At 39.5% G+C, this 17,228-nt stretch overlaps 1 protein-coding gene across 2 annotated transcripts in view; it reads left to right on the top strand.

The window, feature by feature from the left end:
- The window catches only part of ADAMTS9 (ADAM metallopeptidase with thrombospondin type 1 motif 9), a 161,698-nt gene that overhangs the window by 60,989 nt on the left and 83,481 nt on the right, over positions 1-17,228 (top strand). For both annotated transcript variants that reach the window (XM_074313243.2, XM_074313242.2), the window contains exons 17-22: positions 4,058-4,224; positions 4,317-4,446; positions 5,506-5,632; positions 11,613-11,823; positions 12,325-12,489; positions 14,255-14,419. In XM_074313243.2, coding sequence (XP_074169344.2) covers positions 4,058-4,224; positions 4,317-4,446; positions 5,506-5,632; positions 11,613-11,823; positions 12,325-12,489; positions 14,255-14,419 — 965 coding nt within the window. The remainder of the gene's footprint in view (positions 1-4,057; positions 4,225-4,316; positions 4,447-5,505; positions 5,633-11,612; positions 11,824-12,324; positions 12,490-14,254; positions 14,420-17,228) is intronic.

The following is a 17,228-nucleotide window of genomic DNA, read 5'->3' as shown; positions in this document are numbered from 1 at the left end:
CTCTGATGGGTGAAATGGGGGGGAAACCAACCCAGGAAATTAGCTCTTCTAATCGCATTAGTGGGAGGCTGGGCAGTAGACTGTTGTTTTCAGGAAACTATTTGTTTCACAAGGTACCGAAGCAGAAAGTCTCCCTGTCAATGGTGGTCCTTTCACATAGACCCCTCCCTCCTGTTGTGTTAGAACCAAGCTGAACCCAGTGCCACCATGTTTGTATTTTTTTAGGAGAAAAAGGAGTCATTTCCGTGATACTTATTTATCTCCAGTCCACTTAGCCCTTAATTAGTTGTGGCAATGGGAAGACAGGAATCGATTCAGTTTGAGATAAAGCAGGAACTTCATTTCACCTGATGACTCCTATCTCATTCCTTACTGTCTTCTGGGGCAAGGAGCATGCAGTGAAGGGTGAAATGGTGCAGTCAGCATAGCATCAAAGGAAGCCTGGAGACATTGGGAAGGAGCCCCAGAATTCACCTAGAATGAACAATTGATTGCTCTTTGAATACGGACAAAACTGGATTACCGCTTAATTTACAGAATGGCCTTGTGACATCTCATTTCCCACCATTAGTGAAACATCAGCTGGGTAGCTAGCAGGCAGTTTCACTTGAAAGAACTGGGTGATTTTGTTGGCAGCACATCCTGCCATCACCATGTCGGCAGCCCACATTAGGAGGCAGCCTCAGGATGCCTGAGGAGCCAAGGAAACAACCTCCTCTCCAGTCAGTGACCCGTTGAAACTCCTGCGTGTTGCATGGCTGACGGGTCTCGCACTGCAGGAGCTGCAGGGGAGACGAGGTTGTCAGAGGTTTACACTGACAAGGAAATGGCTATTTGGCTGGAAGCACTCTGTTCCCCTTGTCATGAATGTCACTTTCAATCGATCACTCCTTTCCATATCATTGCTTGAGCACCTACTATGGGCTGGGATCTTTCTGGGCCTTATAAAAGTACATTTTTAAAGGGTTGCTTTGTTAAGGGGCTCATGCAGTCTAGCAAAACAAATAATTTAAGTTTGTTTTAAACCAGTAACTAAACAGATTTGGTTTCTATTTGTACATAAGTGAAAGAATGCATGAATTAATTCACTCATTTAACAAACATTTGTTGACTTCCTTCTTGGAAAACTTTAGTGGATAACAGGCTTTCGAGATACTTCTATCATGAGAAGTCACCTGGCCTCTGGAAGATATTTTGCTAACATTTAAGTCATGCTTTTCTCACCCATACATTAGGCATAATTATGTGATAAGGAGACAGTGAATGTAAAGGCCTTATGATCTGCCAGAAACAGAAACCTAGGTGTCCTATCATGTTTAATGTCCTTAACACTCCTCTGGAAAACCCATTATACAGAAGAAGAAACCGAGGCTTAGAGCGGTTAAGTAACTTACCCAAGATCACACAAACAGAAAGTGTAAGAATTGGAATCCTAACTTTTTTGAATTCAGATCTTACACCCTTACCCACTTCACTTCACTGTTTCCATGTAGAAAAATGTATGGCTGACCTGACCAGGGGATATACAGGACTAGAAAGTGAGGTTTATCGGGGAAGGTGAATGGTGAGGCTGGAAAAGTAGGTCAGGATAAGATTTGTAAAGATACAGGAAAGTTATGCTAAGGAGTTTGAACTAAATTCTATAGGTAATAGGGACTACCAAAGAATGTGGAGCTAAGAAGAAGCAGCCAATATCATCTTTTCTTACCAACGAATAGTATTCCATTGTGTATATATACCACAACTTCTTTATCCATTCATCTATCGAAGGACATTTTGGTTGTTTCCATGTCTTGGCCACCGTAAACAAAGCTGCAACGAACATTGGAGCACACGTGTCTTTATGTATAAATGTTTTCAGATTTTTTGGGTAGATACCCAGGAGAGGGATTGCTAGGTCATATGGTAAGTCTATTCTTAATTTTTTGAAGAACCTCCACACTGCCTTCCATAGCGGCTGCACCAGTCTGCATTCCCACCACCAACAGTGTATGAGGGTTCCTTTTTCTCCACAGCCTCTCCAACACTTGTTACTATTTGTCTTGTTGATGATAGCCATTCTGACTAGGGTGAGGTGATACCTCATTGTGGTTTTTATTTGCATTTCTCTGATGATTAGTGATGTTGAGCATTTTTTCATATGTCTATTTGCCATTTGTATGTCCTCTTTGGAGAAATGTCTCTTCAAGTCCTCTGCCCATTTTTCAATTGGGTTGTTTGTTTTTTTGTTATTGAGTTTCATGAGTTCCTTGTATATTTTGGATATTAGCCCCTTATCGGAGGCACTGTTTGCAAAAATCTTCTCCCATTCAGTTGGTTGCCTCTTTATTTTGTCGATGGTTTCCTTTGCTGTGCAGAAGCTTTTAAGTTTCAGATAGTCCCATTCATTTATTTTAGCTTTTACTTCCATTGCCTTTGGAGTCAAATTCATAAAATGCTCTTTGAACCCAAGGTCCATAAGTTTAGTACCTATGTTTTCTTCTATGCAGTTTATTGTGTCAGGTCTTATGCTTAAGTCTCTGATCCATTTTGAATTAATTTTGGTACATGGTGACAGATAGCAGTCCAGTTTCATTCTTTTGCACGTGGCTATCCAATTGTGACAACATGGATGGATCTTGAGAGTATGACGCTAAGCGAAATAAGTCAGACAGAAAAAGCAGAGAACCACATGATGTCACTGATATGTGGTATATAAACCAAAAACAACAAAAGAACAGACAAACAAATGAGAAACAAAAACTCATAGACACAGACAACTGTTTAGTGGTTACCAGAGGGTAAGGGGTGTGGGGGGCGGGAGATGAGGTAAGGGGGATCAAATATATGGTGATATAAGGAGAACTGACTCTGGGTGGTGAACACACAATGGGATTTATAGATGATGTAATACAGAATTGTACACCTGAAATCTATGTAATTTCACTAACAATTGTCACCCCAATAAATTTTTTTTAAAATAAATAAATAAATAAATAAATAAATAAATAAATAGAAGCAGCAGCCAAGATTTGGGAGGATTTTAAAAATCTTTTTAAAAGCTTTTCCCCTGTGTCACCACATTCTTTTCCACCATTTCAAAAGAAGGCATCTTTTCTTCCCTCAGGGCCAAGACGGGGCTCACAAGGGTGGGAATTCTGGTAAGTGCAGTGCTGGATTAGGGACAGACTTCAATGCACTTAATTCCCGATTCTGCAAAGAGTAGTCCTTGCATCAGGACAGTGTCTCCAAATGAGTGACCTCTGCAAGGTTCCCTGTCCAAGAAAACAAGAACCCTGCTGCTGCTGAGCCACAAAGACTATTCAGAGCTTCATCTCACATGTAATCTCCACAGAAAGGGACAATCCCTAGTTTCCCTACATCCTCTAGACCTCTTCTACGTACACATTGCTTATGGCCTGCGTGGGCTTGGAAGTCACTCTGTCATTTCCACAGTGTCCTAGTGACGACACAGTCAGTGCTATTCAGCGTCCCGAGATGTGAGTCCCAGGAGGCAAGAATCGCTGGGCTCACATTGGAGGCTGGCTACCACCCTATGGGCCTCACTGAAAGAGTGACATCACGTTGGCTGTGGATTTTCAGATTTCAAAATGTCAAACAAGAAAGACTAACAAAGATTCAATCAGCCCAACTAAATCTAATGTAAAGCAGAGGGGGGATATTTGTGTGGGAACCAATTTTGTAAGTTCAAGTTGCTGTATGTGTTTTCACATCATAATACTTGTGCTTCCATCTGTAACTGTGGGGGTTGCATAACAAACCCCAGGCTAATTATGATGCTTATATTTCACTGAATTTTGACCGATGCTTTGAAAGCTAGGTGTTTTTATCTCCATTTTAGAGATAAAGAAATGGAGATTGAATAAGGGAAAGTGATTTCTCAAGGCCATATAGCCGGCAAGTGGCAAAAGCAGGATTTGAATCCATGCCTGTTTGGCTGGAAAGTCCATACGCTTTACACCCTCTCTGCCTATGAAAGTGTTATTTCATATTTCAAACAGCGAGAGAGTCATTGGCAGCAAATTAGTGGATTCTCTTTTTTTTTTTTCACCTGCAGCTTTATCTAACAGTAAAGGTGAATTCTTGCTGAATGGAGACTTCGTTGTCACAATGTCCAAAAGGGAAATCCGTCTTGGCAATGCTGTGATAGAGTACAGTGGGTCTGACAACGTAGTCGAGAGAATTAACTGCACAGATCGCATTGAACAAGAACTTTTGCTTCAGGTAAAGACTTGGCCACGAGCCCACAACCCTTTTCTTCCGCTCGGAATCACCGGACCTGCAAACATCCTCTCCGTTTTGTCTGCATATTCCAGGTGTTGTCGGTGGGGAAGTTATACAACCCTGACGTGCGCTATTCTTTCAATATTCCAATTGAAGGCAAACCTCAGCAGTTTTACTGGAACAGTCATGGACCCTGGCAAGCGTGCAGCAAACCCTGCCAAGGTATCAGCTTTTAGGTTGAGTTTGGGGGATTTGAGGGATACTTGTTGTTTGTTTTTTCTTCCATTTTTATTGAGATATAATTGACATTATAACATTGTATAAGTTTAAGGTGTACAACTTAATGATTTGATATATTCCAAAATAATTACCACCATAAGTTATCATCCATCATCACACACAGTTATAAATTATTGTTTTCTTGTGGTGAGAACTTTCAAGATCTACCTCTCTTAGCAACTTTCACGTATACAACATAGTATTGTGAACTGTAGTCACCATGCTGTACATTACATCCCCAGGACTTACCTTGTAACTGAAACTTTGTAGCTTTGACGACTTTCAACCCATTTTTCTCAACCCATGCACCTCTGGCAACCACCAATCTGATCTCTGTTTCTGAGTTTGGTTCTCCTTTTAGATTCCACATTTAAATGAGATCATGCAGTTCTTCTTTCTCTATCTGACTTATTTCACTTTGAGATGTTTTTGAGTTAAAAAAATGAATTGAAATGTTTAAAAGATTTTTTAAGAAACAGCCAAACACATGCAATTTGTACAACTTTCTATCTGCATGCATTCTCTGATCTCCGTCCATGAGTCTGCCTTGTCACTTTGGGCCGGTAAGTTCAGCTTTTTAAGGGATGCAGGATCCATTAGGTTTTCTCATCCTAAAATGTTCACACACGAGTGAAGCCAAATGAAACCAGCGCTTTGATTTTACAGAGATATAGATTTAGTAGTCGTGTTATATGCTATTTGTTTTGTTTCCTTTTGTCTAAATTAGGGGTTGGCAAATCACAGCCAGTGGGCCAAATCCAGCCTACTGCCTGCTTTTATAAATAAAATTTTATTAGAACACAGCCACACCAATTTTGTACATGAACACCTGCTTTTACCCTGTAATGACACAGTTGAATAGTTGCAACAGAAGTCATATGGCCTACAAAACTAACGGTAATTACTATCTAACCCTTAAAAGGAAATGTTTCTCAATCCCGGGTCTAAATAATCTGTGGAATAGATTGCTCTCTCTGAATAATTTTTTCCCTCCCTGCTTAGGGGAGCGGAAACGAAAACCCGTTTGCACCAGGGAGTCTGACCAGCTGACAGTTTCTGATCAACGATGCGATCGGCTGCCCCAGCCAGAACCCGTGACTGAGCCCTGCGGTGCCGACTGCGACCTGAGGTGAGGCCAGTGTTTCTTCAGGGTCTTTACTACTGAGTTTTGAGCGTCTCGTAGGAGGTCTCTGCTTGTGAGAAGGAGGGCATGTTGCCCCTTCCTTGTGTTTTTGTGAAAGAAGTGTTAGCTAATTTCCCATCCTGCTAAACTGATTATCCACTACACATACCTGCAAATGTCTTATTCCTCTCCTAAGAATTAAAAACAGCCCATGGAGTATGGCACTTGCCAAAAAAAGTTCTCATTTGAGCCTCACAACTCACTGCATAAGTATTATTATGATGGAATCACATCTTTTGCAAAAGTTTGGTTTGAAAGTCAACAGAAAGGGGGAAACTTTATCTGTCCAAGTACCTGTGATGTTCTGTATCCATCCAGAGTATATGTCCCCTAGTAGAACTTTTGTGCACATGAAGTATATGGATACAGATGTCTAAATATCCAAACAATTCTGTATTTAAGAAAAGTCTGAAATCTGAGGCAACAAATAGTGGATGGGTGGGGAATTCTAAAGCTTTCTCATTTGCCTGCAAGGTTGACTGTGTCATATTTGAATATTAAAAAGCTTGGGGTCTGTATTGTATAGTCTGCATATCAGTTAAATGCAGGTAAGATGAGTTGCTGCTTTATCCTCCTTTTATAGATGAGAAATTATAAATGTAGAATGGTATGGGAACTTGAGGTCTCACCATTCAAAAATAACAAAGTGAACACTTAAGGATTTTGCAGTTTCCACGTCACCATGCCAAATCCTATCAGGTGGTACTGGCAGCCTGTAGTGCTGGAGTGAAGATGATAAGGTATTTTCAAGGTTATGAGAGAAAAGAGGAGTGCTGTGATCAATTAGTAATGTCTGTCATGGGAACAGCACAGGGACACGTGGCATGAGTGCCACATCTTTGCCAGTCCTGATCTGAGTTTCTGACTTGGAGTCCCGGCTCTTTTCCACCCCACTACGCTTCCTCTCTACCCAGTGTCACTGACCAGCTTTCTCATTGGCTTGTCAAAAAGCATTGACAGAAATCATTGTGAAAAGAAAAACCCAAGGCATTAAAAAGCAGACATTTACACTTGGCAGTATTAATTCTTGATACAGGTCCATATAAACCCATTGCTTCAGCAAACTGAGTTAAACTAAAGTTCTTTTCAGAACAATAACTAGTTAGCTAATGCTGAACTGAATTAATCACTAAAGTTTAGGGGGGAAACATTGAATTGGTGCATATATTCCTTGAGGCACAACCTGAATAAATTGGGAAAGGTGACATTTTTCCATTTCGCCTTATATAAAATTACCATATTATATCACTAATAATTAATAATTAATAGTAATTATATTATTCAGAGTGGTAACTACTCTGCAAGTAATAATAGAGTCAGCCATTTACTAAGAACTATTTTTAACAGTTGTGTATTATTCTATTAATAGGATAGTAATAGGATAGTCTTATAGTAATAGGATAGTTCTTATATATATAAAATCTTATCCTATTAATATAATTAATATCCTATTATAATAATGTCCTATTAATTGTCTTATTAATAACCTATAATTCCTTAAACAACACAATGACATAAGTATTATTATTATTCCCAATTAACAAATAGGAAAAACAGAGGCTGAGAGAAGTTAAATTGTCCTGGGTCACACAACTAGTTAGTGAAGGGATAGGATTTAAATGTGGTCTGACTGACCCTTGAGCCTGTACTTTTTTTTTCTGATAATGATATTTTTTACTGTAGTAAAATATACAAAACATAAAATATACCATCTTAACCATTTCTAAATGTTCAGTTCAGTGGCGTTAAGCACATCATATTGAGGTGGAACAATCACAACAATGCATCTCCAGAACTTTTTCATCTTCCCAGACTGAAACTCTGTCCCCATTGAGCAGTAACTCCCCATTCCCTTCTCCCACAGCCCCTGGTACCAGAGTCTGTACTCATAACCCTAGGGGAAAGCTGTTTTCATTTTTGATTCAGTCACAATGCATGATACTCATTGATCGCATTCTGTGTAGCTTTTCCTCCTTTGGGAAAAGAAGTAACTCCCAGGAATTTTCTGTTTATCCCTGTTCCCTACCTCCCTTGGACCCCTTAGCTGTCATTTCTCAACTGGACTGGCTGAATCAGACTGAGCTGGGAGAGTCTCAAAACGATAAATGCAGATACTGTGGAACTCCTGTGTGTAGCACTAAGCATACTCATAATTGTAGGGAAGGCAAGTTTGTGCAAAGCATTTTGAGGAATAGAACATGACCATAAAAAAAAAAAAAAAGCAAACCTGCTTAAATTTACCCCAGCAGCACCCGTTTGACATACTGTTTGAACTATTACTTCAAGAAACTAAAATTTTCACTTCAAACAGATTTCAAAATAAGTTGCAATTGTGTTTGTAATGATGCTGGCTAATCTGATGCTCTCCAAAGGTTCTCCTGCACTGGAAGCTTTCAGATGTAAAACAAAAATTAAAGCAAATTTTAGAAAGTGAATGCATTGAAAGGTAGCATTGAATCTATGAGGCTTTTATGTAGAATTATACAGAGGATCTCAACTGGATTTCTCCTCAAACTGTATTATTGGTTTATGAGGAGTTACATGATAATTAGAACTTGGCTGGAGAATAACACATCAAGAGTGTAGTAATAATAATAATAACACTAATAGTAATAGCTACCCATCTTGCGTGGGTGCCATATGTGTTAAATGCTACACATGAATTGCCTCATAATCTTCCTAGTAGCCCTGTGAAGTGGATCCTATTTCCCCCCATTTCACAGATGGGGAAGCTGAGTCTCAGTGAGGTTAAGTGACCTACCAAGGGTCAATAGCTTAAATGTGTTAGAGCTTGCATTCACACCTAGGTCTTTCTGATTCCATAAGTGATCCTCTGACTTTTATTAAAAATCGTTTCACAATACCTAAGTAAAACCAGGGCTTCAAATCTTTTCATTTTATACAGTAGATGTGTCAAAAGTGCTATTCTAAATTCCCACCTTTTTTTATACTTAAAAAAGAAATACTTAGACTCTACTGAGAGCAAAGGGGGATAGCAGCTCAGGGAACAGGCTTGGATGATAATAGCACCTTTGGCTGATTAAAGAAAAGAAGGTGAAGGAATTGTAGCCCTGTCTTTTGGTAGAAATGTCTGGTAAAAGGGACAGACCTTGTGAATAAGAATTTAAAAATGAAATGAAAAAAAAAAAGAGAGTTTAGGATTAACTTATGAAGCCTAGTAACTAGGCAGGTGCATGCTCACATCTGAAATAAAATAGAAGATCGTGTTTATTTGTCATCATTCAAACACGTATCTCCATGGCTTATACGGATTGTTGGAAAAATAAAGTTGTTCACTGAGAAACATGAAAAGACATAAACTGAGCCCAAAGAACTTGTTCTATCTTCCTTCTATCAACCTGACAGTTGCTATAATTGTGATTTATACTAATTATTGCCAAGTGGCTGAGTGCAAAACTGGAAGACTGAGGAGTGTTATCGATTGGTCAAACTCTAAAATAGTTTTTCCCAAAGCATGTTTGTAGAACACTAGTTCCACAAGACGGTCCATGGTGGATCAGTATGTCTGAGAAGCCTTACTGACTATCTCCTCCCCTAGGTGGAGATTCATAATGCTGATTAACATTTTGAAGGCCCTGAGAAAGTCTGCAATATAGAGAACCCTGCTTGAATCAGTAGCTCCCCAAATTATTTAATGCCCCACACCCCCACAGAGACCAAACTATTTTTGTTTCCACTTATTAACAAATACTTTGCTTTTCTGAAATGTAGTAATAAAATGCCATAGTTACATGAAAGGAATTGAATGAATTTAAAGCACTGAAGTTGAGACAACCTTCCAGAGAGAGACTGAAGCATAAAGATGATAGCATTTTGAGGAGGAATTTCCCAAGGCAGTGTATGACCTTTCGCAGACTCTTTTCAAGGTCTCTGCTCAGACCCGGGGATTGTGTGAATATCAAGGAAACTCTACTATACTTTTCCAGCCTGACCTGCTGGAGTGTTTTCTTGTGGGGCCAGGACTCCTGCCTCCATTATCCAGGATAGAAAATAACCTTTCCACCAGGAAATGGTGATGAAGGCAAAGAGAAGGTAGCCAAGAATCAAAGGGCAAATGGAAGTTCTGTTGAATTCGTCCGCATTTTTGTCTCACTTCCTTAGGGAAGTGAGAGCTTGCCCAGATTAAAGTTTGACAGGATGAGATAAAGCGTTGTTTTACAGTCCTTCCTTTAACATGTTCAGGTTAGAGCAAAGTCCCCAAAATACTTTGTCGTGGAAAATCTCAGTAGCCTACTTTACATGCCAAATATGAAAGTAGGTCAACTCTGACCGACTTTTGAGCATTTGTGAGAAATTCCAAGATAAGCATGTGTCCAGTACATACTCCTGTTTTCTTCCTGAGTCCTCCCCCTGGACAGGTGTGGATGAAAGAATTCTTAGGACACTGGTATTCACCAAACCACCGATTTTCTGAGCAGTAGAAAATTAACAGTCAAGAGTGAATCCAAATGAAGATTATAAAGAAATTAATCTTTTTGGACTGCTACGTTTAATCAACAAAATACAGAGGCTGCCAAAAAAATGTATTTAGTTTAAGAAAAGAAAAAACTATTAAAATTGTAATACTCAATATACTTATATACTGACAACAAAAGATGAATACAAGTCACGTTTGCCTTCTGCAATTACAAGAGGTGCTCAAAGTGATTACCATCAGCATAATTTCAATACAGTTTTTTCCTTTCTTAAAATGTGTATACATTTTTTTGGCACCCTCTGTATATTTCAAGTTCATTTATTTAGACTATTCTATTCAGTTTAAGCATTTTTTTTTCTATTTTAATTTAAGCACTAACTGGCATTAAAAGAACCGGTCAATTTATTATTCCATTCTGAGTACCTACTGTACACCAGGAAAGGCTCATTATAGGCACTATAGATACAAAGGTACCGTAGGTGCCAAAGATGTGTAGATTCACTTCTAATTTTAAAAATGTATATTCGTGGAGCAGTGAGGGGTGAATAATAGGTGGAGGACAGAGGATTTTTAGGGTGGTGGAAATATTCTATATGCTACTGTAATGATGGATACATGCCATAATACATTTGTCCAAATTCATAGAATGTACAGCACCAAAAGTGAACCCTAATGTAAACCATAGACTTTGATAATGATGAGTTAATGCAGGTTCATCCACTATAACAGATGTGCCATGCTGGTGGGGATGCTGGTAACAGAGGATGCTATGAGTGTGTGGGGGCAGAGGTCTGTAGGAAATCTCTGTACCTGCCTCTCAACTTGGCCGTGGGCCTAAAAGTACTCTAAAAAAATAAAATATTTCTTAAATTGTATAATTGAGTTGTATAGACTATGGTCCATGTCCTGAAGGAACTTAGTCTTTATTCACAGATAGTTATGTAAGCAGTTGAGCACAGTTGAAATTCACAATTGCAGCCCAAATTATCCATTCCTTTATTAATCCACAGAATGTTCATTGAGCACTTTCTAGCCCACAGAAAGGAGATTTCCTAGGGAGAGTTTCCAACAGTGGTTCTCTGTTAGAAGCAGTCTACTTGATAAATGAAATGCTGGGTAGCATGAGCCTTTTAAATATAAAATTGCTTTTTTTTGCTTTGTTGAATTCCAATGCTTTTTTTCCTTTCTTTTTCTTTTTGGTTGCTTGAATTTTAGATTGACTGTATCAGGGGAGAATCTTCACAAAGATAGAAGCTCTGGTTATCACTCTGTGACTTCCATGTACATGGGCAGCCATGAAAAATACAGAGATGTGTTGGCTTAAAATTGGATTTAAAAAAATGGATTTCAGCAACTAACTGTGGCTTTGGGTTTTATGGTATTTGAGTTAAGGAAGAAAAATGAACTCAACTCTGACACCAGTTGAATATAGATAAGACATATATATATTTAACAAAAATGTTGGTTTCTCCCCATTGTCATGCACAGGTGGCACGTTGCCAGCAGGAGTGAATGTAGTGCCCAGTGTGGCTTGGGTTACCGCACATTGGACATCTACTGTGCCAAATATAGTCGGCAAGATGGGAAGACCGAGAGGGTTGATGACAGTTTTTGCAGCAGTCACCCCAAACCAAGCAACCAGGAAAAATGCTCTGGAGAATGTAACACAGGTGGCTGGCGCTATTCTGCTTGGACAGAAGTAAGTTGGTTCTCTCTCAAACAGAGTCTTCTCCTTGAATGTGGTCTGATAAGCTGATGGTGATGAATCAACTAATTCATTAATTAGGGCTGTGTTGAAAAGCCCCATTTAACTGTATAGAAAAAGAGTACCATGATTGATTTATAATGCTTGACTCCATTCAAATGCTGCAGAAATGTGTACCACGATTAATTTCTAATTGATTTGTCTGATATGGCCATGGCATGTGGAAAATTGGGAGTGGTGGAACTCAACCAATCACTTTTTCCATACTTCATAGGTCATTTCCAATTTTATTTTCCTATGCCAATTTGCTAATATTGACCTCACTGTAAACTTGGTAAATAAATTGATAATATGAACAGATAGCCGCCGAATAACAACCAGAATTGGCTAGGGTTGGTTGGTTAGTTGTTTCTTAAGATCTGGCCGAGATAAGCCAGCATAGCCAGGATCTTAAAAAACTCAGCAACAGACTTATTTAGTTTTTTGTCTTTTCAGTGTTCTAAAAGTTGTGATGGTGGGACCCAGAGGAGAAGGGCTATTTGTGTCAACACACAAAATGATGTACTGGATGACAGCAAATGCACCCATCAAGAGAAAGTCACCATTCAGAGGTGCAATGAGTTCCCCTGTCCACAGTGGAAATCGGGAGACTGGTCAGAGGTGAGAGGGGAGGGCTGTTGTTTCCCCTAGGTCGTACTGATACTCTCATTTTGAGTCTTCCCTGGTTCAAGGTTAAACCTGCTGCACCTTTCTCCCGCCCACTCCTTCCTTGAGGAAACAACTCCAGTCTTCTACCCTCTCCATGACCATGGTACTGGATGTGACAGGTCCACTGGCAACCTCAGAGACACAGTGTGTTTAGTTGGATCACTGACCATAGCAGCTTCGGTTGGTGATTTTGAAGTTCCAGTCCCTTGCCTTTTCTCCTCTTTGAGCCCTTGCTCAGTCACTGTAAAGGAAATCAGGGCTTTAGGAATTATAAAACTGTACTGGCTTAGATCTGAAGTAACAGATGAGGTTTCCTACTTCCTCATCTTTCAAACAGGAGAATTAGACCCCAGTAAGCGACCTATCTGACTTATCCATCCAGTCGCCAGTGGAAACTTGGGAAAAAGAGAAAGGATCAGGCTGAGTATTCCAGATTTATGCCTTTCTCATCCCTTACCTGATGAAGCATAAGGCACATGGTCCATTATTGAACACAGGTGGCCCCAGGACAGCAAGAGAAAGGAAGTAGAGCCTCTTTCTTGTTTTATGGTAGTGTTAGCACTCATTATTAACATAGCCCTGTGAGATTCTCACCAAGCTCATGGAAGCAAGTGGAAGGGGAACTAAAGTTCCCTTATTTATGGGCCAGGCCAGGAATGTGGGGAAAGAGGTGTTTCCCTACAAACAGCTTCTATGTACATTCCCTTGTCCAGTCAAGCATAAAGTAACTGTTTACTTTCCACATCAAATAAAATGTGAATCTTAAAAGGATAATGTCAGTGCCCCGGAAATGGCAGACAGGTAACAGGGCATGTGATTAACAGTGTCTGATTCCTGGATAAATTAACAACAAACCTAGTGCTTTCGTTCTATGTTAACAAGCTGCCTTAGCTTAAACTCTAGTATTGGTTCAAGAATGATGAAAGAACATAGTGGGTTTTTCTTAGATAGCTAATATTAGCTAAAGTATCATTTCAAATTAAGTAACAAATTTTTGCAAGAATACTTGATTAACTGGAGGCTGGAAATATCAAACTATATTATATATTCAGTGTGATCCAACATTTTGTAGATAGAGAAGAGAACAGCAAAATAATTATGTGAATGATTATTCCTGGGCAGTGAGAATTTTGGATCATTATAGTTTTCTTTCATGTTTTTCTGTATTTTTTAAGTTTTTTTTATAATAAGCATAGATGATAATGCTTATATTTAACATTAAATGAACATGTGGTGAATACTTCGCTTGAATTTGTTTTCGTTTAGTTTGCACAGTTCTTTGCCGTAGGTACTATGGTCCCTGTTGTACAGATGAGAACGTTGAGGTATAGAGAGGTCACTTGACCTCTGGATTAAAACCCAGGTTGTTCTGACTCATCAATTCCCCACACTTAACTCCTGTATTAGAAAACCGTGAATGCCATTCTTCAGTGTTTCAGAGCATGGTTCTATGTTGAGTTTATTCTGTGCTTGAAACTGGCCCAGAGCCTGTGTAAACACTGAATGAATGAATGAATGAATGAATGAATGAATGAATGAATGAATGGATGGATGGATGGATGAATGGAATGAGCCCTGATCTATTTACAAATTGCTGTGGGAGAGAAGAATTGTGTGGGGAAAGAGCACACCTGTTCCTGTTGGTCAGTGCATAACCCCTGGGACCCACAATACACTTCTCGGCAATGACACTTACTGCCTGTGCTTTTTATTACAGTGCCTGGTCACCTGCGGAAAAGGGCACAAGCACCGCCAGGTCTGGTGTCAGTTTGGTGAAGATCGATTAAATGATAGGATCTGTGACCCCGAGTCCAAGCCGGCCTCCATGCAGACCTGTCAGCAGCCAGAATGTGCGTCCTGGCAGGCGGGTCCCTGGGGACAGGTATTTTGAATGATAAAGTTCTTAACTACATTCTTTCCTTGTTATCTGGAGAGGGCTTGCAGCTGGGCATTCCAGGACAGGGATTTTAATGCCCTATCTGTGACTTGCACTGCACCTCATGGCTACGGGTCAAGCATGAGAAACTGCAACCCTTTTGCCCCAGTTCCAAGGGTTGCCACTTGCCCACCTGCAGCTGACTTGTTACCTTTGCAGACCCATGTCCATGTCTACGCCCTTGGGTCAGAACTAGACTGAGACATGAGTGTTTGAACAATTCACAGCAGAGCTCTTGTTTGGCTGATGTTATCTTCCAGTGTGCCCTATGGGTCTGTTACAGAGAATGTGATTCAACACCGGCATCTTTGGCAGGACAGTCTGGACAGGGATTTGGACGGGATGTGCTGGCTCCCAACATCACTTTCCCAAAGCTCATCTCTCATAAATAAGTCAGACTCTTCAAACAGAATCAGTTAGATCAAAGGTGGCGGAATCATCGTGCTTTGAAAGAATCTTTTCCGAGTCCTCTAGTCTGTAGGTTTTAAGTCTTAACTTGACCTATTCTTAAAGGAGAGAGTGAAAGTCTCCCTTGGGCTTGCATTTGAGAAGCCACTACTCTTCAAATTAAGTCCTTCCTAATATAGAAGCAAAAAGCATTCTGGGTACTATTTAAGCAGCTCTCCGGGTTCCCAAGAGAAGCAGAGCAGCTGTCTGCTGTCACTTACATCATCTCTTGAAGAATGACTGTCCCTCCACCCTGTCCACTCACAGCCCCAGCCACTTCGGTTTTCTAGCTATGTCTTCATTTCCAATATGCACGCGATACATGGGAACAGCTTTATTACTGCACCCTGACAATTTCTGTCATTAATGTTGACAGTCTTCTGAATCCTCATCACCCAGGATCCCGAGTCAAAATGGCTGATCGTGTCCGATCACTCTGCATAAACGGGAAAGTCCACTTACACTTCGGAAACTTGCCTCTGCTTTGTCTACATCTGCAGAACTCTTAGAGAATAGTAAGAGGAAAAATGCACAGTTCAGGGTCACTTTTATGATTTGAATATAACATCTTTTAGAACTGATAGACCTGGTTTTTATCCCTGTCTACACCACGCCAACCCTAGCCAGAGATTTGTTCTTCCTTTGACCGAACATGCAATTCAGGGCAACAGACTTTTTTAAAGTATTATTTAAGAGTAATGCATGTTCATAAGGGACATTTTGCAAAGTGTAATTTAGCGAAAAGAAGAAAACCAAATACACTCCTAACTATACTGCAGAGATTCCTAGTGTTAATATGTTTATGATTTTCTTCTAATATTTTTAAACTAATATTAACATTGTACTTTGTTTTTTTTCAATTGAAGTAAAACTCATGTAACAAAATTAACCATTTTAAAGTGAACAAAGCAGTGGCATTTAGTACATTCATAATGTGCAATCACCACTTCTATCTAGTTCCAAAACATTTTCATCACCCCAAAATACTCATTAAGCAGTTACTCCCTAGTTACCTTTCCGTTAGCTCCTATGGCCCACAATCTGCTTTCTACCTCCATGGAGTTACTTATTCTAAGTGTTTCATAGAAATGGAATCATTAAATATGTGACCTTTTGTGTCTGGCTCATTCATGTAGTTTAATGTTCACAAGGTTCATCTTCTTTCCTTTTTATGGCTGCATAATATTCCGTTGTGTAGATATCCCACATTTGTTTATCCATTCATCCCTCATTGGACATTTGGGTTGTTTGCACCTCCTGGATACTGTGAATAGTGCAGCTATGACTATTCATGTATGAGTGTTCTTTTTAGTACCTGATTTCAGTTCTTTTGTGTATATACTCACAAATACTGTTGCAGGATCATGTGATGAATCTGTGTTTAACTTTTTAATTGCCAAACAGTTTTCCACAGAACCTGCACTATTTTACATTCTTACCATCAATACACAAGGGTTCCAATTTATCTACATCCTTGCCAGCACTTGTTATTTTCCTGCTTTTTAATATGACCGTCCCAGTGGGTGTAAAGTGGTGTCTCATTAGGGTTTTGACTTGCATTTCCCTAATGACTTGTTGATCATGTTTTCATGTGCTTGTTAGCTGTTTGTATATCTTCTTTGGAGAAATGTCTATTCAAGACCTTTGCCTATTTTTTAAAAACTTGTAACTGTGATAAAATACACATAACAAAATTTACCATTGTAACCATTTTAAGTATACAGTTCAATAGTGTTAAGTATATTTACATTGTTATGCAACTGATATCCAGAACTTTTCATCTTGCAAAACTAAGTCTACCCATTAAACAACTCTCCATTCCCGCTCCCCCCAGCCCGTGGCAGCCACCATTCTACTTTCTTTCTGTCTCTATGAATTTGGCTATTCTGGACACCTCATAGAAGGGGAATCATACAGTCTTTGTCCTGCTGTAACTGGATTATTTCATTTCCTGTAATAGCCTCATGGTTTATCCGTGTTGCAGCAGGTGTCAGAATTTTCTTCCTAAAATTTTTAAAGCTGAATAATATGCCATTTATGTATATAGCACACTTTGTTTAGGCATTCATCTGTTGATGGACACTTTGGTTGCTTTCACCTTTTGGCTGTTGTAAATAATGCTGCTATGAACATATGAGTATATTAATATCTCTTTGAGACTCTGCTTTAAATTCTTTTGGATATATACCCAAAAGTGGTGTTGCTGGGTTATATGGCAATTCTATGTTTAATTTTTTGAAGGAACCACCATACTATTTTTCATGGCAGCTGCGCCATTTTATATTCCCACCAACAATGCATAAGGGTT

This window comes from Rhinolophus sinicus, chromosome 5 (assembly GCF_057876585.1).
Source record: "Rhinolophus sinicus isolate RSI-liver-muscle chromosome 5, RSI-T2T, whole genome shotgun sequence".
Taxonomy (NCBI): Eukaryota; Metazoa; Chordata; class Mammalia; order Chiroptera; family Rhinolophidae; genus Rhinolophus; species Rhinolophus sinicus.
Note: the sequence above shows the minus strand (reverse complement) of the source record. Positions and strands in the feature narration are given on the sequence as shown.